At 39.9% G+C, this 27,427-nt stretch overlaps 1 protein-coding gene across 1 annotated transcript in view; it reads right to left on the reverse strand.

The window, feature by feature from the left end:
* Positions 1–27,427, reverse strand: part of LOC119918431 (junction plakoglobin-like) — a 178,412-nt gene that overhangs the window by 46,658 nt on the left and 104,327 nt on the right. Inside the window, exons 2-5 of the mRNA XM_038739180.1 lie at positions 14,891–14,939; positions 11,581–11,796; positions 896–1,149; positions 562–800 (exon numbers count right to left, since the gene is read on the reverse strand). Of these exons, the coding sequence (XP_038595108.1) occupies positions 562–800; positions 896–1,149; positions 11,581–11,796; positions 14,891–14,906 (725 nt within the window). The 5' untranslated portion in view covers positions 14,907–14,939. The remainder of the gene's footprint in view (positions 1–561; positions 801–895; positions 1,150–11,580; positions 11,797–14,890; positions 14,940–27,427) is intronic.

Raw genomic sequence — 27,427 nt, forward strand, 5'->3', positions numbered from 1 at the left:
TACGTGACATAACGTGCTGTTATGTAAAATCTCCATATTTGTATAGCGCCTTTCTAGTCTTTTCGACCACTCAAAGCGCTTTTACACTATATCTGCATTCACCAGTCATACACATTCATACACTGAGCCTAAGTGCTCAAACTCCTCCCTCAAATTCACACACATTCATACACTGGCGGAACAGTGGGTTTCGGGGTTCAGTATCTTGCCCAAGGACACTTCGACAGGCAACAGGGGGAGCCGGGGATTCCGAACCGTCGGGGGAACCGCCGACCTTCCAATTAACAGGCAACCCGCTCTACCTCCTGAGCCACAGCCTCTGTGGTGTTGTCTGTGTGATGTTTGTGCACCCCAGTACCATTTCCGCCCCCCAGTCCGGCCTGATGACAAATACACATGTGTAATTAAATGAATAATTCAAAAACAAAGAATTAAATTAAAACTCCTTTGGTAAAGCAAAATCTTTCCAACCAGCTCCTCATACTGCATACCGGTCTGCTGGGCAGGACAGAGTAAAAAAAAAGAAAGAAATTTATTGTAATCTAATTAAGGAATTTCTACCTTAGCATGCGGACTAGTGCTGGTATCCCTCCAGACTTAAAAATGGCCAGCAGTCCCTCTCTCTGATGCGACAGGCTGTGGAGCACGCTAGCAGTGTAACGAGCTGTCTCCATGTCAACTGCCGTTGTCATGGCACGCACCACGGCACCCACCATGGCTGGAGACTGCACCAGAACACGCCGACTTGCCTCCTTACGGGTCAGCTGGTTGACTATCATGGCTGCCTTGTTCACCACAACCTAGAGAATAGAGAAAATAACTGTGTAAAATAGAACACGTGTGTCTGAAAGCTCAATCAGCAAATTCTTAGGAATTTAGTCTGACAGCAACATACCGGATCGTCGTCCGCCAGTAGCTTGGTGAGCTCTGGCACCGCCCTTGTGGCCAGTTCAGCATCGTCCTGATAGTTTATCAGGTGGACAATAGCTGTCTTTAGCAGCTGCGAGGGTTCAGCCAGTCGTTGCACATTGCTCTGCTGTGTAGGATCTGATTGGACGGGCATGGCCGCCTCCCCCTCCACCAGGGTCTCTGGAAACATGGCGGCCCTGACACGCTGAGCACGGGTTAGTGAGTACTGAGCATCAAAATCTGCCATAGGGAGATGGAGATAGACAGAGAGAATGGAACCAAGAGAGATTACAGTTTTTTTTCAATTGCTAAGATGCAATGGTCAAAACTGAAGCCACTTTTTCAAAACTCTTCACACAGTCTGCATCACCAACATGCATCCTGGCCAAACAGTTAATCTCACCACCAAAAGTCACTCAAACCACCAAAACACTTCATAGAAGCCTCAAAATAAACTTGTTCAGCCAAAACACTGGCACCAATTCTCCCTCAGAAAGCATCCTTTGTCACTCATAACACACTGACCTACAAAACACTATCAACAGGAAGCATTATGTACATTTATTGAACTTTTATCTTTGAAATGTGACTGATTTTTTATATAAATCAGCATTTCATTATAGAATACAGTTGTTCTCAGTCACTTTGGTACATTTCTCAGATCAGAATTGAAATTCTACTTGTTCAACCTCCACCTCATCATCTAGTCGCTTGTGCACATTATATGTAAAAGCAATTTCTGTCTTTTGAGAAACTGCAAATTGCACATGCTTTGACACATTTGTCTGCAGTTTCCTACATTACCAATTGCTTTCTGTATGTCATGTTGATCACAATGTATTACAGAATACTGGTTCTCTGTTGAATAGTCTTATCCCCCAAAACATCTAGTCATAAGTTCATTGCGTAAATCACTACATGCAAAATGGTTGAACACGTCATAATGTGCATTTCTACATGTCTATTAGACTTTTATTTTTCTAAATGTGTCCTACAGTAAATTGATGAGGAACGTCAACCTGAGGGGGTATTTCTATGTTTCAATTTCTTATTTTGTAATCGTTTCAATGACATCCCTAACATCCCTTTGTCCAATCTGTGTCAAAAGTGTCGGATCTCAGTTAGAGCGAGTTCTATACTGTGCTGTGATTGGCCAGCTGTGTATTCGGGGAGTGGCTTAGCAAAGGGTCAATTTCATACACAATCCAGTAAACAGGGGACTTGCTGGAGTTGAGTTTATCAAATGTGGATACAGAACAACACAGAGGAGGAGAGAAAGAAAGAATAATGTCTAAACAAGAGAGTAGAATACTTGGGCCAGGGGGAGGAGCAGCTGAACCAGGGAAAGTGGTTCTATCCAGGTGCATAGCGAGAGATGACATTAGATGTGATGTGGATGAGAACATGAAGATAATATGGATTAGAACAGGACTTTCCCTTCTGTGCATTTTTTTGTAATTATGTATTTACATTTACATTTCCTTATTTGGCAGCCAGTTTTATCCAAAGCGACTTACATTTGAGGAACAAAACACAAGCAGTAGTACAGTAAGAGATCTACAAGTGACAATAAACACTAGTAAGAGATATTAGCATGCCCAGCATCAGTAAGGTAAATACCTAGAGAAAGAAGTAAGAGTTAACGAATAGTGCAATCAAAACAAGAGAACTGTAAGGAGATAGAAGAAGAGCACAGGAAGTGCAGAGGTGAGGGGTTAGAGGTGTTATAAAGTGGAAGCATTCTCGAAAGAGATTAGTTTTCATGGGCTTCTTGAAGTTAGAGAGGGACGCCCCTGCTCTGATGGCATGTGGTAGTTTGTTTCACCATCGTGGTGTCACAGATGAGAACAGACGGGACTGAGATTGCTTTGTGCTCAGGGATGGCAGAGCCAGGCGGCGGTTGTTGGAGGAGCATAGTGGCCAAGAAGTAACGTAAACGTATTTGACAGTATTTTTACACAGTTTGAACCAAAAGCCACATAGGTTGGATTATTTGTTGATCACTGTAAAGCTTTTACTTATCTAATTCTGTCACTTACATTTTTTTCCCACTCTACATTTTATAAAGTAAAGATGACTCATTCACTTTTACATAGTTTGTTGGAAAAAATGCACACATTTGCCCCTCGAGCCAAAAATATAGGGTGGTTAACAGTAAAAGGAAACTGAATTACAAAAATCAATGGATTTCACACATTTTACTGTATGCAGGTAGAGCTGAAACATGAAAAGTAATGCAGTTTCAGTAATGCCATTAACTCTTTGTATTTAGAAAGTTGTGTTTAAAGAACAAAATGTGGTTTTGAGCTATTTGGCTAATTGTGTGAGGTAGGTGTGTTGCTGTGTTAAGAGTTTTGATAAAGTGTCTTAAGTTTAGGTAAACGCTTGTTAGCAATTGAAAAAAACTGTATGCTATGCAGTGCTGTAAAATAGTCTTGTTTTTTTTATTTTCTTAATCACAATGACATGCTGTGTCAAAAAATTACAGTGCATACAGAAATAGCATAACTGTGAATCCTGTCCAATCTCTTGCAGTGTTTACTGTAACTCTAACTATCTACTGTAAAAAGTGCAGCCTTGTGCATTTCCAATCATTATCATCCAAACATTAGCCATAGTTTAACAATACAAATAGTTTTGCAAATGCTAAGGATGTTTCTAGAAATGTACCAAAGTGACCACCAAATTTTCACTTTATTGACTGTACTATAGTATATGTAACAATAATGAATCAGAAATGCATTCAGTAATTTACTTGTGAAAAAAAGAAGTTACTGAAATAATGTCTATAATCGTTTTTTCTCAGTTGTTTACACAGTAGAACTGGTACCTGAGACACAATGACCACAGCCTGTAATTGTGATGCACCGACCCTTTGAACCAATTCGGCTAAAATATAAGCACATTTCCTGCTTTACACTCAGCTTGCAGTTTTACAGTAAAACCACATTCAAAACACTACACATATTTCTCTCTGGAGCTGAGCTGTTCAAATCTAAAGTTATAAAGCATTTAACAGAACAAAACCAGATAGGTCAGGTTTCAACAGGTCATTTCACCTAATTAAACCTATAGAGATGACCTGTTCTTTCATTATATATCAAATCTGTCAGATAGGGAGTGTGTAATTGTTGAGAAACATCATGGAGCCTCCTCCAAAGCTACCAGTGTTGAAAAGACATCTTATCTATAGTCACTTTTTAAAAGGAGTCAGCATCAAACTCTGGCAGATTGTCTTGAATTATAAGATCCTCCACATCTAATAACACAAGTCAGTCAATTTATTTATATAATTTTAATTTTTTATTATTTCATAGCAGGTCCATCAAGCTCTACCTCCATCATTGGTTTCATCACATCTCTGACTCTGTATTTCTTCTTTGAGAAGAAATTTTCTTTCACAGTTGCCATGTTGTGCTGCCATGGTTCTACAGTAGCCCAAATGGACAAACTTACACTACAGAGCGCGTTTTGCCACTACATTGAATATGTAAGAAGAAGAAGAACAAGTAACATCAGTAGTAGTAGTAGTCGACTGGTTTATTAGAAGCAAGAAAGAAGAGAAATTTGAGGCCAACACGTATTATTTAGCGAAAGAGCCAACAGATCATGTCGGCCACGGTAGCTTCTCCTACGCACTTGGAAAGGGGAGGGGTGAGTGGTGCATTCATGTGGTGTCGGAATAATCAGAATCTTTTCCTTCTTAAATCTTTATTGCAAAAACAGAAATAAAGTGTACATGGGACATAAAGAAGTATACAGAACTTTGATTTTTGCAAAATCACGTATTGCATATACAGTACATATTTTGCAAACATGTAAGTTCTAATATGACTGCGTGTTGTTTATATGCTCTGATATTGCTAATCCAACACATCTTTGTAGTAGAGTCCATGTTGATTGCGTATTTTGACTTAAGAGAACACAAACACACTGAAGTCAGTAGAACCACTTCAAAAGCCAGGAAATGGGACCATCCGAGGAGCACATGAATGCACCGTCAACCATTGGTTGCAATTCACAACCCTCACCACTAGATGCCACTAAAACGTACACACTGAACCTTTCAGGTGGGAGATGAAGTTTGATTGTGCGACTCACTATTCAACATTCAACTAACATGATACTAAGTCTTATTTGAATGTTTTATTGTGTCTAATCATCTAATAAGTCTTTTGCATTATCTTCCTCAAAGTACACAAATTGAGTAGGGAATGATTAAATTTTGACAAATTTGATCTAATAAGATTTAAACCATGATGTAGTAATGGGTGCTGTACCTGGATCATGGACTGGACTTTTAGCATTTGTTGGACTATGTATCATCCCAAGAAGACACACATGTGGGAAGGTTGTAATGTTGATTCAGTGGTTTAGTCATATTTTGCCTTGGATTATGATAAATTAGTGGTAACTGGTTGGGACAGCGTAGGAATCTGTCCATGTCTGAAAGGAGAGCAAATTCACCATATGGGCAGACAATGCAGACTCTTAATGTCCCATGTCTGCAACTTTAGTATTTGCCCTTTAACCCATGCTTGGCTAACACAAAGTGACTGATCACCAGGATGGGTCTTTCATGCAAAAGCTCCAGACTGTATTTTATGCACACACCAGCAGAGGCTTCAGTGGCTTTAAGCTAAATGCTAACATCAATATGCTACACAATATTCCAGGCTGCTACTGTAGGTGCACTTTTTAGTGTCAGTGTCATTTCAAAACAAATATTTGAGCAACGTGCTTCTGAAACCAACTACTCACTCACTTGATGAGTCAATGAAGTGCTATTTGAACACAAAAGTATATAAACCTTTCAAATGCAGAACTCAATGCAAGTAAATAGGATGATATGTATTTAAGCTTTACAAGATGAAGCAGTGGTATAATTATAGAGTTTAACTGAGAAGAATATTACCATCTGCTGTTGAACCTGGAGGGTGATTTTAATACACTAACTGGGTGGTAAATAATATTTCTTGTTGAACATCATGTGCTGTCATTATTAAAGATAGTTTCCAGTCATTAAGAAGAGAGTAACAAGAAAACATGGAGGAGAATGAAAATGTAAATACAGAGCAGGATACATCCCAACCAACCCAAGAAGAGGGAGATGAATGTGTTACCAAAAGGAGTTAGACTTCTGTCTGTAGACATGAAGGTATTGTTATTTTAAACCAAATAGAACAATTACTGTATTGTGAAACATACCGTTACCGTGATATAAAATGACATATACTGTACCTTGATAAACTGTTAGCCCGGATAATATATGTAATTAAACAATTAAATTAGAATGTACTTAGATGAAGTTTGATTGTATTATTATCAAATGTAAGTATATTCTACTAAATAGTCAAATGTACTTAGATTTTATAGTAATTCAATGTGTGAATAACTTTAAGCAATATGGAGTTTTTACTCCATATACTTGCTATTTTTACATTTTCTGGATGTATTTTACATCTATTCATTTATCTGACGCTTTTATCCAAAGCGACTTACAATTGCTATATATGTCAGAGGTCTCACGCCTCTGGAGCAATTAGGGGTTCAGTGTCTTGCTCAGGGACACCATTGGTGTCTCACAGTGGATTCAAACCCAAGTTTCTCACACCAAAGGCATGTCTCTTATCCACTGCTCCATCACCACCCCATGATTTTTCCCCAATTGGAATTTTACTTTTAATGACAATCCCAGTATTACTGATCAGAAGCACAGAATTTCGTTAAGTAAAATGTCCAAAACGTAACATTAATTAGCTAATGTTAATCATTAGCTAAAGGTAGAGTCATGTGGCCTTACCTGGTTTAACTGTCTCAAAATACAGAATAAATACAAAATACAGATACAGTGTTGTGATAAACTAGCTCAGTTTAAATCTCTTGTCTCTTATTTGTTATTGTGTTGCAGGACACACGAAGAGATGCTTTGGAAGTGTAGAGTATTGCCCCTTTAATTGTGAAAAGAGATCACAGATATTTAAACATTATAGGCTAAAACATGGAAGTTTAGCAAGAACATAACATTTTCCTTGTTTACATCAGGATTGTCTATGTACATTGAAATCACTCAATGCACTAAAAGTACGCATATCCTAACTTCGAACCAAAACTTTGGATCAGCAACCAAGTCGAGATGTACAAGTTAAGTTTCGCTGTCTGTCATGTAGGTTTTGCTGAGTCTTGTTCTGAGACTGACTACTTTACCCATTTGCGTGCTACTGCACACTTAAAAGTAAACCATAAAGTCAGGTACCCTTATAAAGACTGTAACTTTGAAAGCAGTGTCTTCTCCACATTTAAAAACCACATGAGTAAAGTACACAGGGAGCGTCAAGAGGTTCAAGTCAGAAATCATTGGTGACTATGTAAGCCATGACAGTGATGCTGTTCAAGAGCAAATGTCACATGCTGATGATATTAATGTATGAACAATGCTTTAAAAATGATGAAATCCGTATTTACTAATACTTAACTAATGCTTTATAGTGTGTAGTTATTATAAAGTGCTCTGCATCACAGCGTGAGGGCCGTACTAAAGATATGCTGACATGGATGAAACAGTTGTGAGAGAGGTTACCAGTGCTGTGTCAGAAAGTGACATGATGGCATTTTGTGGCATTTTGGAAGATGGACCCTTAGGTACTGCAAAAATAAGAGCAGCCTATGTATGCAGAGAGTTTCCACTGGTAAACCCTACATAATATGTTGTGAAAAAAGCCAATAAACCACTTGCATTGTTCCCATTCTCCACAAGCTGCTTAACAAAACCGACGTGTTAGACAAAGCTATGGCAGAAAAAGTAAATGGATGGGCAGTACTTTAATGAAAACTCTCTTCTTGCGAGGGACAAGTTCACAATTGCGCTTGGCGTTTACATTGATGAGTGTGGTTATGAGTGCTGGAACCTCTTATCTATGATACAAAGAGAACAAGGAGAACCTCTTATCTATGATACAAAGAGAACAAGGAGAACCTCTTATCTATGATATAAAGTCATCAGAGCTCAGGTCTCCCTGAAAAGTCATCGGAGCAAAATTGTGTTTACCAACAAGGTGCAAGTGTGAAAGGCACAGACTTGTATGTTGCCGCTGGTGACCACTCCATTGCAGGATTCCTGGAGAGCTTCACAGTTGACAAGTTCTGCAGATTGTATTTGGCAAGCAGTAGTGATGCTCAGCAACAAGAGGTATATTCTGGTTTCTTTCAACTCAGAGACAACGACTCCCGTGATAGGGATGTACAGTAGGTGAGAGACGAGCCAGGATTGAGTCGAACTTATGGTGTGAAAAGAGCATGTCCTCTAACTGAGAATCTTGAGCACTTTCATGTGTTCAGGTATTTTAATTACACATTTACTGACAAAACACAGATCCACCTCAGATTATTGGAAAGGCGTGGCGTCTATTAAGGCTCCTTCTATTTCTCATTGGTCACTTTGTTCCTGAGAGTGACAACACTAGGGACATTTTCATGCTTCTCAAATACATTATTGAGCTAGCTGTGGCATCAAGGCATACTGAAGAGACTGCATTTCCTGGACGTAAGATAGCAGAGCACAGATGGCTGCTGCATCAAAATTTTTCGTATAAAGTTTTCGTATAAGGCCAAAATATCGCTATCTGGAACATTACACTCAGCTTGTAAGGAAATTTGGCCCTGTCTGATGTTTGGACAATGTACTACGACGGGAAGCATACTGTAAGTTCTTTGAAAAGGCAATTCGCAATGCTCAAAATTTCAAAAATGTTGCCATGATACTTGCTACCAAACACTAGAAAGCAGTCAGTTATCATCTTGAATGTAGCTCATTTTTCAGGCCATCCGTTGAGATGACAAAGGTAACTCCAGTTTTACTTTCTCCTCTTTCCCTTTGATTGTTCAGAGAGTGATTGCTCAAAACATTACAAAGCCAGGGTCAGTTCTTGAGGCGTCATCTGTCTGTCTAGATGGAATCAAGTATCATCCAGGCATGATACTCTCACTGGCTCATGCTCAGGTCTCCCTGAAAAGATTGTTACAGCCAACACAGAAATTGTGTTTGTCTGCCATAAAATGACAGCATGGTACTGTGAGCATTTGAGATCTTACAGACGTCTCTTTAGTGATGTCACCTCCATGTGTGTTGTTAAGATGTCAGAGTTGAATGATGTCTTCCCATGATCATCATACAGGGTACAAGGAGAACTGATGGTAATGCTGAGACGATGTGTTATTTGCTTAATACCAGATGGCTGTGCAACAAAAATTAACCATGAGGGTTATCGTCTCCGAGGGAGACATAAGAAAGATGACGATGACAACATGATTTTACACACTTGATGATTTGATTGGCTGGCTCCCAGAGAAGCCAACCATCAAAATTATCCCTATGATTGAGCTTGTACCAGTCACTGCGCAAACTGAATCATGTTGTGATACATGCAGCCAGGCAGATACTGAGATCCTGTCAAACTCCTTTCTGGATAGATTTTTGTTTTTGACATTCCCAAATTTGCTGTTGATGTTGAGTATAGACTCCGACAAGGTAACCTGTTCTATCTCAGGGATGCAACCTATCTCAAAGTGACAAAGGAGCTGAAACATGATATCCTCGAGAAACTGGCGGAGACAATGTATGCATTTAAAGTAGGGTTGGGCGATGTGTACAAAATTTCTACAATGAACCATCATGATGGACGATGTCATCATCGGGAGCGCAGGCACACGCACGTGCGCGGGGGGCGTCTTATGTGCATGTGTTCTCGCACAGACTTCACACTTAAAAAAAAGTGAGACTATTAACTTACGATACAAGTGGATATTTTAGCTTAATGTAGCTTAAACGTAGCTTAATGCCACTCTCTCCTGCTGAGTGGATGTACCACTGGCAGCAGCGGCTGGAGTTTCTTTCTACTTCAATAAAAAATTACTCATTGTTGAAAGCTTTCTGCTGGTCACAAAATTTACAATGGAAGACAATGTTCTTTGCATTGTTTGACACAGTAGGCCTAATGGCAATACTTACAGCTGTGGAAAGAATACCCTGATTCTCCACTCTTCCTTTAGCTTTTTGGCTAGCAGCTGACTTGAACAACATAAGGTCACTGACCTGCCACGTTGTCGCGCATGTTTTAAATGAAACACAAACAAACAGATCCAACTCTGAAATGACAGTTTATTGTTGAGTCAACAAGAATTTACAAACTATGCAAAATCTACGTTGATTGCAGTGATTGACGACAGTCTTCTGACCAAAGCACTTTTGCCCCCTGACTGCGCGCACATCCAGTAGTGTTTGCATACAAGAAACCCGTCTACAAGAGAAGTAGTAGACATTAGGGTGATAATTCTTTGAACAAAAGCTGTCTTTGTGAAGTTTGAAACTAATGAGCTCTCAGTTAGCTGACATTATGTCAACATTTAACTTTCCAAGCATTGTAAGATTTGGCTTCGTAAGTTAGATACTAGTCAGGTTCCATTAGGATAAGTGACTGCACCTGAACTGGAGGGACATGAAGGGTTGAAAGGCAGAGAGGGGAGGGGGAAGCGGCTGCAGAGTTCTGCCTGGCCGCCGAGGAGTGTCAATGCACCCCCAAGAAATGTTACTGTTTAAAAACAATATAATATTCTTTGTGTGGTTCATCTGTGGTGATAAATGATTCAAAGTAAGTGTACATATTTATGAACGTTTAGAGTCAAGCTTCCTCTGCACCAGCACCGTCTTTGTTGCATATGTGTTTCTTGATAAGGTGGAGGAGTGTCAGTTGAAATGGGGACAGTACCACTGTTATATATGGAGTGTTAACAGCAGTAAACAATCATATACAGTGCAACAGACTGAGCAGTATGTTTGGTTAGAATACTGGTTGACAGGCAATGCTGTAAACATTAAAGCATTTTGTGCAATTGTGTTTAGTCAAACATCCCATGGCCTGCACACCACGTCAAAAAGCCAGCAGGAATGTCTTGTCCCTGCCAGCCCTTCAAACAGTAGAATAAACCATGTTTTTTTTGCTGTGATAAAGAGATGATGTTGAATAATTCATTTAGAGAAGTACCCTATAGCGGTAAGTTAATGCCGTACCATTTTTGCTTTTACAATCAGGTAACCTACTTCACTTCACTATTGAGAATAAGATCAGGTTTATTTCATCACAATATCTGCTATTGTTTGTTTCATTAATTTTTCATTTATTCTGTTAGTTAGCAATTAATAAATATTACGATTTAATCAGTAGGAAGTTACGTGTGTGTTTTCTTTGAAGCAGAAGAAAAAGTTAATCTATCGTTGGAAATTCAATCCTTTCCTAAGAGACTGATCAAATTATAATTAATAAGAATTATTTTGGTTTAATTTCCCTGTTAATAGGGTGGTGATCCAGATAAGTGTTTAATAAAGTTGTCTTCTTCCTACAAATATCAGTTCCAAAACAAGAACAATAAATACAGAAGACTAAAGCAACACAGATGCACAACAATAAAGACCACACATTTGATGATGAGTTAAAGAACAAGATGATAAAAGCCAGTGTCAGCAAAGATAAAGGGAGTGAAGAAAAAGGAATGACAGAAATTAACCAAAGAAACCAACACACATGAACAACTCTCAGTTAAAGGGCAATTTCGAAACTGTATTTATTGTATTAAAAATACTGAAATGATCCTTTAAAGCGTCATGGAAATTCTCACCTGTGGGGCTCTTTGGTTCACCAGCTGCTGTGTTCCCTCCGCCGGCGCTGGCACTAGCAGGAGCAGTAGTACTGCCAGTGTAATTCTTACGGCCACTGTACTCAGTGCTGCTCTCATCATCCCGGACTGTGGTGGCTCCTGATTGGATGCCAGAATCTGAGGCATAGTAGGTCTGCTGCCACTCCGCCACCTTCACCACACTGTCTGCCTCACTCACTGCAGGGAACAACACATGACTGACATCAGATACTAGTAATAGTACCTTACTACTAATGCTACTGCTACAACCACTACTACTACTGATACTATTAGAGCCCGTTCTCATCTCAGGGTGTCATATACCGACGATTTGAGAAAGAGTGACAAAGTGTTATTATTTGGCGCTAAAGGTACCCTTTAGCGTCTGTGTGAGATGCACTGGGTGCGTCTCCATGAGACGCTCTGGGGTGTTGACAGCCCCCCGAAGCCCCTACCCTTACCACAACCATCAGAAATGTTAGTACCTAAACCTAAGTCACTGAATGTATGCATGTCGACCAGCTAACCCTACAGCTGCGCACAGTGCTAACAGGTAGGGTTAGCCTCCCTTGTGTTGCTGCAACGTATGGGCGTTTTATACGGACGCTGAAGGGTACCTTTAGCGTAAAATCCTTACGCTTTGTCACGCTGTCTGAAAGCATCAGTTATGACGCATTGAGATGAGAATGTGTTGACTATTACTACCACAACCATAACTACTGCATCTATTACCACTACTGCTATTACTGCTTAGGGGTGGAAGTAATGAATTACATTTACTCTCGTTACTGTAACCAAGCCGCAACCTCCCCGTCTGAAAAGTGAAGCCAATGTGGAAGTGCCTTCACTGGTTGCAAAAACAAGTGTGATTGTATAGAAGTTGCAAAAACAAGTGTGATTGTATAGAAGTCCATGAAAAAATGTTGCTACTTCTCAGCTGATTTATTCCCTCAGTAAACACTTTCCTAATGATAGTTTCAAGTCTTCTTCAACACAGCATGATGTTCATTTAGTAAATTACGGTCCCATTTAGAGGAAAATAGATGATAAAGCAGGGTATGCTTTAGGGTGTGGCCACCTTGTGACTGACAAGGTAGCTGGGAGACAGGGAGCTGTCAATCAGGATAGAGGCGAACTGTTTCCACTCCACTCTGTACATTAACTAGCTTTGAACTTTTTAAATAAACATTTCAATTATAAACACAGCACAGATTTTCATTGCTATGGTGATGACACCCAACTATATAGCCCCCTTCAGACATGCACCTTGTTATTTAACTTTGATGGCAAGAGCAAGAGAATAAAGCATAGGTTCACAATCTTTCACATCTGCATTAAATAATATTTACATGCCCATATGAATATAGAAACAAGTGTTGCTTGCTGTAAACATTTTTCCTATTCTTACTACACATTAAAATGTCCCTTCCTAATGTGCATCTGCTGTAAGTGAAAGGGGACAAAATCCACAGTCACCATTCTGTGCAAAAATACATCTCAGGTTGGCATGAGGCTTCAGTGGTCTAAGTTAGATTAATCATGTTGCTCTCTTCCTAGGGTACATCTTTTTAGTGTGAAATTTCCTCTTTGTGTTAGTATCTATCTACCACCTCAGTAACACTGTGAGGAAAAACACAAAGAGATACCTCAGATAACTCAGAGTGCTGAAGCTTCATATTAGCTTTAGATCAGCTTTGAAATACAATCTTTTCAGAGACTGGGGATTCTGTCGCACCAGCACTTGCATTGGAAGCATGTTAGGAAGAGCTCTGAATGTCACAAGGCGGAAATATTGGTTTTGTTTCTTTCCTTTGAAAAAATATTTTTATGTTTGCTGTGCCTATTTAATATTGCATTATTTTATATATTGTGTCTAAATAGTTTTATTGCTGTTCTTTTTTTTATGTGCGCGCTTGTAGTTTTGCCTGATGAAGGTCTAGAACAGAAACGTTGCCAACGGGCTTGCCAGTGTGCGCGAGTTTCTTTGCAAATTTTGACCTACTAACCTCTAACATTATAGATGTGCGAGGTCATTTTCTGTTATGTGCATGCTTTTAGTTTGAAATGTATTGTTATGTACCTCAAAGCCTGTTGCACACTGTTTCACACTGTTTTGAGAGAATCGCCTTGGCAAACTTGTATCTCCTACACAAAATTTTGGACTTTCTATGCACCTACTGCCTGCCTGCTCCTCTACCTGGCTCAGCACACTCCAATCATCTCGGATACACTTGGACTTCCGTAAGACCCCTTTAACTCTGCTCCCTGCACATTTGATATTTACTACATCCACAAAAATACATTTTGAATGAAAATAATCTCTGTTCACACAACCGTTTTAGCACAGTTTCAGAAATAATCTCTGTCTATACTAACATGCCTAAAACACATATCGCATGACCATTCACATACAGTACATTGGCCATGCTCGAGCCAGTCTAAACAGGAAGCCTGATATCTTTAACTGCACAAAGGCTGCAAGGATAGACAACAAGGTCAGCAACTCCTCTAGGACAAATTTGTGACTGATAAGACCCAATCAGGAAGCAAACATGGGTGTCTTCATCGTCATTAACAAGTCTCTGTTTCCATTCGTCCAAACTAAACCCCAATTCATGAGTTTACTAAAACAAGGATAAAGGTCAGCAGCGTTTTCAAAATTCTCTGTTTAAAGGTTTTGAAAACACTGGAGTAATGTGAAAGTTCTATGTTTTAAAAGACAAATGTATTAGTGTCGCTGTATACATAGAGAAGGGAAGCTGAAGCCACATGTGTACCATCGACAGACACAGCAGCATGAAGAGCGACAAGACGGAGAACACAGTGAGGAGCTCTGCCCTTCAGGAGTTGTGGAGCACTGTGTCATGTAAGACGTGAGCTTGATAAGGACAATTTACTCTGCAAACATATATTTAAATTTCACATGTACAGAGATATTTAAGTATGTGTGGATCAATTTCTACACAAGAAACGGTTTCTGCACACTGTGGATTGCTTCCTATTAATTTGTGGGTCGTGTTACATTTGTGACTTCTCTTTAATGCATTTGTGGAACGTTTTGTCAAACATGTACTCTGTAGAAAGAAATCCACAAGTAGATGAGGCAGTTTACTAGCTACACAGTGTTGGTGGCAGCAGCGATCAACTGTGCTGTGCAGTGCCTGGTTCCCTACTGTTTGCTAGCCTTATGTTAGCTGTGGTAGTTATGTAGCCCACATTACGTTAAAAGCTCATGTGAACTTTGTGTGTATGTGCTTTAAATGTACGCAGCAGACATCTACAGAGAACTTACTTTGCATGGACATCATCTCGGTCCACTGGTGCCTTCACTGACCTCTGACCTGCGCAGAAAGAGAAGAAACATTAGCTGTAAACAGGATTGCCTACAAGATTCAAGTTAATCATTTTCATGAGAATTAAAGCTTTAATAACCATATTCTGCAAAGCATGTTAAGGAATTAGTCCTTCTCACATTCCTCCAAAAAATTTATCCATATACTTTGCATATGCGCACAGTGCATCAGAAGGGTGTATTTCATTGACTGGAGTTTCCAGTCACATGTTAAACATACCATTTTGACTAGTAATGTGTATATATTTCTTAACAGTTGTGAGGACAAATGTGTATGTGCACATGTGTATACAACATGCCATTATTTGTCTAATATTTCTGTCATTGTTTGCAATTTTTCATTACTTACAGTCAGATGATAGTATTATGCAAATAGCATACCATGTTGTGGTAAATTATTAAATAATTAAGCCAAAGACAGCTGCAAGTTACACAAATGTCCATGTTGTGAGCACATAACACTCCAGAGAGTGTACTTAAAGACCTCCCAGAAGCCATGGCTGGTGAAAGGTCACAGTGCCTCAGCTTCTATTCCCAGAGCCCTTCACAGACCCCACAGCCTTATGGGAATTCACACTAAAGCTCAGAAGTAGATGAAGTGTGTGTGTGTGTGTGTTCATATGAATGCAGCACATCCACTAGTTGAACTAGATGTGATGGCACCTCATTATGACGAGGAGAGATCAGTCAAATATTAACTTAAATTAAAAAAATCACGTTAGAATTAGGGTAGGTAAGTTTGAGATACCAGCAAGAAACTGCTAGGTTTTGAAAGTATCCAACAGAAAAACTCCCACCCCCTCCCCTCCCCTCCATTTTGGGCTCCTTCTAAAACCACACCCCCAAAAACATGTGAATGTGTGTTCCCAACTCAACGCTCAGCTGGAGGATGAGTTTACCAGAGCGAGTGCAGCAGCATCACATCAAGTCTGAATCATTGGAAAGACAACATTTAACTTTATCATTATGACAATAAACAACTAACCTACCGGTTAGTACTCACTATCAAGGTAGCATGTTGATATTGGGGAGGTTAAAACTGATTGAGTTTGATCACTTCAGTATCTGGCATCTAACTTGCAGTAACAGATAGCAGCGGTAACATTAGGCTAAAATAAAAATAGGTTGCATTGAAACACATTTTCCCATTGCTGTCAGTTACACAAATGTAAATTTTGTGTAAGACTCAAAACATACACGTTGTTTTGCACTTTAGAGCGATGACAGCATAACTGACTTCTTCACTGCCCTCCACTTAGCCCTCACACTTGAGAAAAACAACGCCTACATCAGAATGCTGTTTGTGGATTTCAGCTCAGCGTTCAACACAATCTCCCAATGAAACTGATCAGCAAACTCAGCACTCTGGTTTTAAATAAAACACTCTGCAACTGGATATTGGACTTCCTCTTCCTCTCAAACAGACCCCAGACAGTTTGGATTGGCGGACTCACCTCCTCCACTCTAGTGCTCAACACCGGAGCCCCCCAGGGCTGTGTGCTCAGCTCAGGGCTGAGCATACTTTTTTGTGATGTTTGTGGACAACACCACCATCATCGACCACATTTCAAACAACGATGAGACTTCATATCGGGAGGAAATTCATAATCTTGTAGAATGGTGTACAGAGAATAACCTACTGCTCAACGTCAGCAAAACCAAGGAGCTGATCGTTGATTTCAGGAAAAATTAGATAAAGACTCACACTCCTGTCTACATCTGTGGGGCTGAGGTGGAGCAGGCGAACAGCTTCAGGTTCCTGGATATCAGCATCACAGAGAACCTGACATGGTCATCTCACATCACCACACTGTTGAAGAAAGCTCCGAAACGACTATATTCTCGAGGAAGCTTAAAGGAGACTTATTATAATGCTTTTCCAGTCCTATATTGTAGTTCTGTGTCTCCTGTATGGCAGCTTTGCATGATTCAAAGTACAAAAAAAAATGTTTTTCTTATACTGATTCCTCATGTAGGCCTTCATTTCAGCCTCTGTCTGAACAAGCTGTAGATGCTCCTGTCACTTTAAGACCCCGCCCTCTCAAAGCCCACTGTCTTCTGATTGGCCAAGACCTGAAGCATGTTACCAGGCTGTTGTTGTTGCTGGGCGGAACAGGCAGACTGAGCGTTGCCGTGCCGTTAGTGTGGGAGCACATGACCATATATGGAACACCGGCTCCGTCTGGCTCGGTATTACGTAGAACGGATCTGTTGGTAGAAAAAGCAGTTCAAAACAGAGCGTTCAGAACAGGAGGAAACCTGAGGTTTTGCTCACCTCATTTTTTAAAGTTTGGCCATGTTTAACATGAAAATCCAACATTATAACATTGTAGATTAGTCAGAAAATGTGGGAAAGCATAATAGGTCTCCTTTAAGAAGGCCAAATTCTCACGCCAAGTTGTTGTCATATTTTATAGCGAAGCAATAGAAAGCATCCTGCTGTCGTACCACCAGAGTGCAGAGCAGCTTTTTTCCCCCAAGCCATCAGCCTTTTAAGCTTTAATTCATCCTCAGCACTGCTCCACTGAATATAGTTTATTTCTGTTTACCATTTTTACAATTGCTTCTATATTAATGTATATTGTCTGCTATGTGGCAGAAGGGAGTTACAAACTCAATTTCACTCTATAACCTGTTTTATTGTGACAAAATAAATCTAACTACCTACCTAGCATTGTTGTCTTTATTGAGGATGGCACTCCAGAGCCAAGTGCAAACACGGAACAGGCCCCAAATTGAGGGTGAAGCAGAGGAGTGTGGGAATCCGGGGTCCGAGGAAGAAGAGGCAGGATGGGGAGGTCAAAGTGCAAGCCAATGAGCACATATTCGCGGAAAAGAAGACCTGCCTTGAGCTTCAAGCTCAAACAAAGGTATTTGAACAGGTATGTATCTATTAGGGCCGGGCACATTAACGCGTTATTATCGCGCATTAACTAATTAACGCAGACAATTATTTTATCTCACTCAGTTTTTATTATTATTATTTTGAAAGGCTGTTGCTCACTGGCTCTGAATAGGCTACACATATACAGTCAAACCGTGGGTCACAGGAGGTGTGGGATGTTGATCAACCTGCAAATCACCCACCCAAATAAGCAGTGGAGGGAGGCTTCGGCAGACTGCATTGGATGCAGCGTGTGGGAGAAGTAAGACAAGCGATCAAATGCCATAGGGAAGTGGATAGCTACACACTAGCTACTGCATACTGACTAGTACTGGGAAAGATGTTGGTCTTAAACGTTCTTAAAATCACAACATAGTCGCTTGACCCTGCGACTTGTGCTGCACGAGTAGGCATTCTATGGATAGTAACCAGGGCTTGACATTAACACCCGCCTACCCGCTAACCCGCCAAATGCAGGTGGATTTCAGCCGTGGCAGGTAACAGTCACTCCCACTAGCCATCTCATGTGTACAGCCAGTCAGAGTGCTAAAATAGTTAAATGTAATACAAAACTATAACACAGTCCCATAAAATAGAACAGTGTGAGTGTGTGTATGTGTGCGCATAAAATCCCTCATCTTCAGCTAATAGTAGGCCTCTCCCTGGCTCAGCTTCCCCTCTGCTGGACTCTGCCTCTGCTTATTGTAAATAATAAACATGACTTATTCAGTCAGGTCATAGTATAATTTAGGACTGTACAATACAAAAATAGCCTAACAATCATTATCTAAGTATAATTTTCCTCAATAACAATATAACAAATGTTAATTGTTGTTAATGCAAATAAATATTCATTAGCACTTGGCCTGAAAAAAGATTTCACTTATTTTTACTCATGCATATTTGTTGAAAAAAGATTTTAACATAATTATTTTGAATGTTCTACCTCAGATTTAAGTGAAGTGATCCACTGTTTGGTTAATAATTTTCATGTTCTGACCATAAAGAAAAGTTTAAACCACAATTAACTATCTGGTTTCTTCAGCTTTCACTGAGGAGCTAAAAAAAGCCTTTAAGCTTGATAAAAAACATGATTTTTTATCCTGATAATTATCAATATCAAATTATATGAATTTTTTTATCGCGATAACATTTTTGGCCATACCACTCAGCCTTTGTATAAATAGTATTTTAGCTTTGAAAATGTTAAAGGAAACCTGGGAGCCAGTTTGAATGGGCCTGATGCAGTTGATTACATGAATATCTAGCAAGTATCTATTATTTACAGGGGCTATGCTTAAATTTGTCAGTAAAGTAGATGCTGTATCATAAGCTAGTATGAGCACAGTTACAGTACCAGGACAGCCAGAGATTTTCTACAAGAGGTTTCCATTCAGGCTTATAACAGACTGACTGTTTTAAAGGTAGTAGTGACAGCAATGCAGTGTCAGGTGTGACTGTGCAGCAGTGGCAAATTGTTTACATAGCTCACAGGTAACATCATACATAAAACAGGTATGTGTGCTTATGCTCCAGTAAAATCCCTTTCTGACATGACCAATATTAATGACCTAAGCAAGGGAAGCTGGTAAGACACATACTAACACATTTCATACACTTTAGTCAAAAATAAATAAAAAATTTACATGAGGGACGTGGGGGCCTGTGCCCCAGTAGAGCTTTATGTATAGCAAAGCTCCTGGATTCACATATGTTAAGCTGTTGCTCAGAAGGTGCCTGTTATGATGTTATGATTGTGTCTGTGGACTGATTGTTTTAACAAGCTAGATAAAAGGTAATCGCTTTAGTTTTATATTTGATTTGATTACATTAATGTTTAAGTTGAGATTTACTAGAACTATTATATTGAAATTTGGGGTTCTACAGGCCAAAATTTGAGGACTGTGGACAACATCCAGACTACTGTGTTTTCATGCTACCACACACACCTAATACAAAGGTTTTATCCCTAGTAGGGTGTAAGATGTTATGTCACTACTCACACAGTGCTATAATAATATTTCCTCCACTGTGTGGATGAATACATGTACATAGTTAATATTTAATTCCCAGAAGGGCATAATGACAATCAAATGTGGTATAACACTTGTTTATTGTTTATTATACTGCTAATATACTACTAATATTACAACCAATTAAAACAATAAATCAGAACCATCTATCTGTATTCCTCATACTGTTACAATACTACAGTACTCTTTTTAGAGTCATAATTTTTAAATGCATAGGAATGTGTCTGATTTTATTTTATTTTTATTATTGTGATTTTGTATTTTTGTATGAGTAAGCACATCGTGAGCAATGTACAATCCAGAGTCAAATTCCTCGTATGTGTACACATATCTGGCAATAGAGGGTATGTGCATGATGTCACAGAATGCAGTTACGCACACTGAGTGGCAGAAAGACGAGCAGCAGTGTTAGCTTGAATCAGCTAAAACACAAACACATCTAAAATGGGAAAGAGCTGGATCACTGGTTCTTTGGTAAGCAGTTAGGATCACTTTTGAGTCAGACTGCCTTTAATTTGAGGAAATAATCACTTGTTTTACTTACAGTTTGCTAAACGCAGCCATGGTAACAGATGTTTTGCCACTCAAAGCGTACCCTCTATAAAGCTGATTCTGATTCTGATTCAGAATACTAATAATGCAACATACTGAACTGTGCCATCAACTTTTCTCCTGGCTAATCTGTCAACGTGGCAGTTGTAATCCAGGCCAGCCAGCATAGTCTGAGCGGCGTATACTGGTGAAAAGTGTACGGTTATGGAAGACTCCAACTCTGCAGTTGACCTGAGTACACTGTAGAAAAACAAACATACATCCCTTCTGGTAATACAATTCATCGTATAGCAGCACCGTTTACCGTATTACAGTGTTTACAGTGTTCACAGTAGATTTAACTGTTTACAATGTTACTCTATAATTAGTAGCTTTCAGTATATACTAAAAACACAGATACTTGGGGACCTTTAGCCAGCGTTATTTATGTACACTAAAGTTGATGTGTCTTTCCCATAATTACAAAAATACACAAATAAGCAACATCTCCACATTTGTAAAATGTCTTGTTCAATACAGTCAAACAACTTGCTCACAACTACATTGCAGACACAAGATAATATGAAACACACAGATTAGATACAAGGTAAAGATAGGTGTGTATAATAACCAGTACATGTACTGCTGAACATATAAACACAGCTTAGACAAAGAATAAAGGTATAAAAATAGCTCTTTGACGTAGTCTACTAGCATACACCTACATTGTCTAGCCTAATGTTAGCATTAGCTAACTTCTCCAAGACAGCATCACTGCTGTTTTCCAACTCAGCAGCAGCTACTGATAATTCATCATCTCTACTCTGGCTCACTACACCAGCGTACACCTACCCGGCCGTTGCTAACGTTAGCTGTATGCTAACAGGCAAGTATTTCACCGAATTGCCTGATGTGGCTACTGTCCTGTATTTGGAAGCGCTTCTTTCTAATTTGTCCTACAATATCATTCTGATTGGACTGTCCAAATCTCCTCCCCTCCCCTAGTAGATCAATTGCTTCTGACCTTAATGTAAATGTAAATGCTCTGTATTTGTATAGCGCCTTTCTAGTCTTTGCGACCACTAAAAGCGCTTTTTACACAACATCGCATTTACCAGTACCAGCAGTACTTTAACTCGCTTGACCTCCAGAGCGGGTTTTGGCAGGTGGACATGGATGAGGAAAGCAAATAAAAAACAATTGTTCCAATTTAAGTTCATGCCATTTGGTCTGAGGAATGCTGGTGCCACTTCCCAGCGGTTGATGGAAAGCATTCTGGGTGAGTTAAAGGGCAGAACCTGTTTTGTGTACATACTGTAGATGACATTATTGTCTTTTCCAGGACTCAGGACATCTAACATCTGTGTGACCTGGAGGCAGTTTTTAAAAAACAGACACATCTGCCTGAGCCTGGTAGGAGATGGCATTTCAATGTCACGAAATGCCTACAAACTCAACTCACCTTCCTAGGACATGTGGTCTGAAAAGGCGTGGTGATGGAAACGTCAAAGGTGAAAGCAATTACCGCTTACCCAGCACCAAGAGTAAGCTGGTATCACAAGTTCATCCCCCGGCTGTCAGATATTGTCGCCCCACCTAATGGGAGTGGAATGTGCAGTGGACACCTTAAGGGTTGCTGCAGTCCCCACCAGTGCTTGCTCAGCCAAAGCCACACGTTGGCTTTCAGGTGCACTGTGACTCCAGTCAGGTTTCCTGATGCAGACAATCGATGGTGAAGACAGAGCCATTGGAGTTGCTTCAAGAGCACTCCATGGTGCTGAACTGAGGTGTGCCACCTCAGAAAAGGAGTGCTTGGCTGTCATGTGGGCAGTGGAAAAGGGGCATCATGACCTGGAAGGAGAAGCATCTGACGAATACACAGACCACAGTGCGTGGCCTGGGCATTCATCTGTCCCAAAACGTCATCCCGGCTCACCAGGTGGACTTTGTGGCTACAGGCATTCTCCTTCCCGGGTCCATTATAAAATGGGGTGCTGTAATGTAGTCCCTGATGCTCTGTCCCGACATCCTCCACAGGATGGGAGTGTATCTGTGGCTGTCACAAAATCTTACCGGTCTGATGTACCCAAGTCGCTTCAGGACATCAAAAAGGCTCAGCAGACTGACACCTTATGCCATGAGCTTGGTCACACCATCTGTCAGCCCTCACCTGGATGCCTCCATTATCAACAAGGGGGTGTTATACCGGGGTGTACCATCTAAGTATGGCAGATTCAATTACCAGCTGGTTGTTCCTGCTGTGGTAATCCCAGAGTTTCTTGCTTACTTCCACGACAACCCATTTGGAGGTCACCTGGGAAGGATGAAGACCCTCCTGGGGATTCAAATGACAAGCCAGCTGGCCTCCTCCAGTCAACAGAAGTCAAACCGCCAGTGGAGATGTGGAGATGATAGGAGTGGACTTTATGGGACCACTCCCTCTCAGCAAAGCACAGAATTCAGTTTTAATGATGGTTATTGACTATTTCAGTAATTGGGGGGAGCTGTTCACGTTGAAGGATGCTAAGACATCAAAGGTCTGCCAGATACTGAAGAATGAAATCTTTACACGCTGGTGGGTACCCACCTTCCTCATGTCCGACCGGGGGCCCAAATTTACTAGTCACTTATTATCCAGCCTGTGTGAATCCTGGGGCGTTACCCAAAAGCTCATCACAGCATACCATCCCCAGACAAATCTTACAGAGAAGGTCAATAGGATGCTAAAGCCCAAATGCCCTGGTGGCTGTTCCACCAGTGTGAATGAATGTGTGTCAATGGTGAATGCGATGCAGTATAGAAGCTCTATGAGAGGTCGAAAAGACTAGACAGGCGCTATACAAATACGGAGCATTTACATTTATAGGGGAACACCATCAGGACTGGGATCGGTGGCTGCATGAGTTCCGGTTGGCGATCAACACGGCTGTGCGTGAGACCACTGGTGGGTCCCCTGCTGAATTGGCTTTGGGACGTAACATTAAAGGCCAACTAGAGCGCCTTATTCACAAGTCTCCTGCACCCAGCACATCTGCATACCAAACACTGCACTCACATGCACTACTACTGAAGGAGGTTGAAAGACATGTTGGGGTGGCAAAAGCCAGACAAGCCAGGTACTATAATGCACACTACACAACAAAGATGTACACTTTGCTGTTGGGGATCTGGTCTGGGTTAGGTCACACCTGCTGTCTAAAGCCTAAGCCAAATTCTCTGCCAGGTTTGCACCCAAATGGTCCGGGCCTATTAGGGTAGAGAAAAAAACTAGGTTCTATAAACTACCATATTTGTTGGTTAACTGATAAATTGAAGGTGGACAAAGTAAATGTGGTAGACTTGAATGTAACAGTCACCTATTCTGCCTTCATGTACAACTTTTAATGTGATGGTGCTTTTTCTTTCACCTGTAAAAAAGAAACTGTTTTATCAGAGGTCTGTGGTGTAATCATGGATTGTTATATGGACTTTAATTTATGCATTATATTTTTTATAATTATTGTTTTTTCTTTTGTGTTTATTGTAGGTTTTAAAAGGAGAGAGGGAAGTGACATTTGGAGGGAACTCTGGAGTGCAACAGGTGAAGTGGTTGGAGTTTAGTGGGTTCGAAGGAATAACTCTTTTTGGTGGCTTACATGTTGGGACTTTTCTGGACTACTGCGTCATACCATCAGCTAAACAGACTGTGGCGAGTTTGCTTGAGTTAACTGTGGAATATTATTGACTGTGGTTTATGTAGGGTTTGTTTAACTTAAAGCAAGCAGGTGCAAGGTGAATTATTACAAAGGGCTTCATAATTTGGGACATTTTGCTAGAGGGAGTTTCGCTGAACATCTTGTCATTCCTGGTCAATGTACAATACACAAAGGAGGAAATGAACAATAACAGACTCATCTCACAAGCTAGGACGCCATGCCATGTTCAATTAAAAGACTTAAATTGTTTCACATTTTGGACCACATCCCATACCAGTTTAGACAAAACATCACCAAGATAGTTAAAGTGTGTGTGTGTGTGTGTGTGTGTGTGTGTGTGTGTGTGTGTGTGTCTTACATATTTACCAACACCCATTCTCTGTGAAATTGAATGAATTAACTGTTAACTGTGTACATATTCCTGTTGTTTTGATTGAATTTATGCATAACCTATTTGCTTCCAGAAAACTCATTAAGTCACAAAACAAGTTATTGGGTGTAGTACATATGTATCTAAATAACTGTATATATTGTTTTTTATTGATTTTATGTTACCATATTCCATGGGTCGGCAAATAAGTCTGGCATCAGGCCAATTTTTTTTCAAGCCGTTATAGGGCAGGCCAGAACAAAGTCAAATTATTTAAAATCATATGTACATTTAGCTCAGTCGATTCCAACTTACTGTGGATATTTTTTTCTCCCTTGTTAAACAAATTGAACAAAAGGACACTTTTGTACATGCTCATAATAAAGCACGGGCTGCAGTGTGTGCACATTCTGGCGTTTGATCTGCATTCATAAACCAGTGGACACTTATTTTCATTTCCCTGAGGAAATTCAGGAGAATCCAATCACACGTTTACTGACGGCTTTTTCAGAGGTGTGTCAAGCAAGCCAGAGACTCTTTTGAATGTCCTTCAGAACTCTTAAAAGTAAAAGCTCTTAATAAACTCGACATGAAGCATTGCTGCAAAAGACGTTCTCATGCTTTTATTTTAAGTATCTGTTATAAGTTCTGTGTGTGTGTAACATGAAGGGCTTACAAATCAAAGTCAAATTTTCATTTATTATAAATCACTTCATTTAAAGAACATCAGTACAGCTTATGAATGCAATGAATGAATGGGTAACAACAGATATTTACTGTAAAAAAAACATTGATAGCGCAGCCTTTTATTTGCTTCAATCACTGAACTCACCCTGCCTGTATTTGGGACAGGAGTCAATATGGAACAAGCCTTTAATTCAAAAGTTGGCGGTTCGATCCCTGGCTCCTCCAGGCTGTATGTCGAAGTATCCTTGGGTAAGATACTGAACCCCGAATTGCCTCTGGTGGCTAGGCAGCCAATGTATGAATGTGTGTGAATGTAAGTTTCTGTTTGAGCACTTAGGCTCAGTGAATTAATGGTGAATGTAGACGGAGTGTAAAAGCGTCAAAAAGACTAGAATGGCACTATACAATTTGTAACATGTGTAGTTTACCAAACTTTTCATGGACCTAAACTATGTAATTTTAACTACACAGTTTGACACCCCTGGTTTAAATTTTAAGAAACATATGACATTTTACAAAAGTGTTACAAAGGAGTTTTCCCTAGCTGAATTGTCATTGATGTAATTTAGTGTACTTGTGATGTTTATGCCAACATTAAGGTCACATCAAAGTGCAAAAGACAAAAATCGTACCTGAGGCGTTTCTGGACTTAAAATCCACCCCATCCCAGTAAAACACCTAAGGTGCAAAAAGGTTGCCTGTGCCGATTCCCTGTCCTCCTGGGTGACTGGTCTTTTGATGCCAGCTGAAATAATAGAAATTGGTTATACAATGAGTAATAGTATTTAAGATGGTATTTAAGAATAGTATTTAAGTGATGATAATATCTCAATTTAACAGCCATTTATTCTGATATTTTATTTATGGCAAACCTTTAATCTTTTAAAAAATACCGATGCACACTACAGCCTAACACTCTTGCCAACTAGATTTCGATATTGTGATAAAGCTTAGGCAGCACTACAGCACTACAAACACTGTGAGTGCATGTTAGAAGAGTTAGATAAACAATTCATCTTATTAGCTATATCTTCAAATAATAATTAAAAAAACAAATTACGTTCTTCAGAAAACAGTTCAAACCATGCAGCATCAGCAAACTAATTACTAACCTCCTGATGTGGATGGTGTCATCTCAGAAACTCTCAAGGCTGCAATTTCATCGACTTTGGGGGTGTTGGCTTTCTTTCAAACACATTCCACATCTGTATGGGACACATTTTTCTCCACCAAACAGAGCTACCATATGATGGCACTTTCCTCTGCATGACTGTCTGGCCCTCAACGTGCACCTGTATTGAAATTAATTTAACCCTAACACTTCTACAATCCATTCTGCCAGAGCTGTGTTTATCTTAACGATACTTCTGTAACGTTAGCTAGCCAGGGGTTGGCAGATCATTATTGTTACATTATAAGTCAACTTGCCGAAGTTCTCTAACCCTTCAAAACCTGGCTGGTACATATTTCGTTTTTCATATTCATTTACATCCAAAGTTATAGTCCTGTACGTTTTCTATTTCGGTAAATACATCATCCAGAACATGGCATATCCTCTTTTGTCAACTAGCTAGCTAGCTTATTGCTAACTCACCTCAACCTCATAAATCTTCTTTTTTATTGATGCCTGGACCCTACCCGTAATTATGCCACCGGAATGATGAGCTACACGAACCACTCTTTTTCAGTTAAAGGAATTTGCACCCTTTTTCACCGTCAAGGGTGCCTCACTAAAGAAGGACGTGATGGTGAAAAGATTCACTGGTTCCGCATGGTTGTTTTGCCTGAATGGGCAGAGAGCTTAGACGTCAGACTTAACAACTGGATACACTCCGTTCTGACCTCTGCTGTGCCTACTGTCCTCACATGTGACAGAGCTGACAGGGCAGGCGCATGATAGCGGGTCCTGTAGCAGCAGAATGGAACAAGTTTCTGCGTTTTTGGCAGCCCTGTGAAGAATACAGACACTTCATTTATATCCTCTCTTGTCCAGAGCACCTAACTTTTTAATATGTATTGGTCTATAAAGGCAGTTTCAGCAAATATGATATCAGTATTGATTCTAAAATATTCAATGAAAGAAGTAACAATACACTGGCTATTACTACTATTGTAAGATACTACTATCTTACAATATACATTTTTATAGGGTTGGTCTGGCTGCAGTTTGACCTAACAAATGATCTAATTCATTTACAGTTTTTCTCAATTGCCTAAACACTATAACCAGGCTATTAAAGTAAAATTTCAAAACCAGAACTTTCAAAAAGCACACCA

The sequence above is a fragment of the Micropterus salmoides genome, unplaced genomic scaffold (assembly GCF_014851395.1).
Source record: "Micropterus salmoides isolate LMB-PRFRI ecotype aquatic unplaced genomic scaffold, ASM1485139v1 Ms_hic_scaffold_10, whole genome shotgun sequence".
In the NCBI taxonomy this organism is placed as follows: domain Eukaryota; kingdom Metazoa; phylum Chordata; class Actinopteri; order Centrarchiformes; family Centrarchidae; genus Micropterus; species Micropterus salmoides.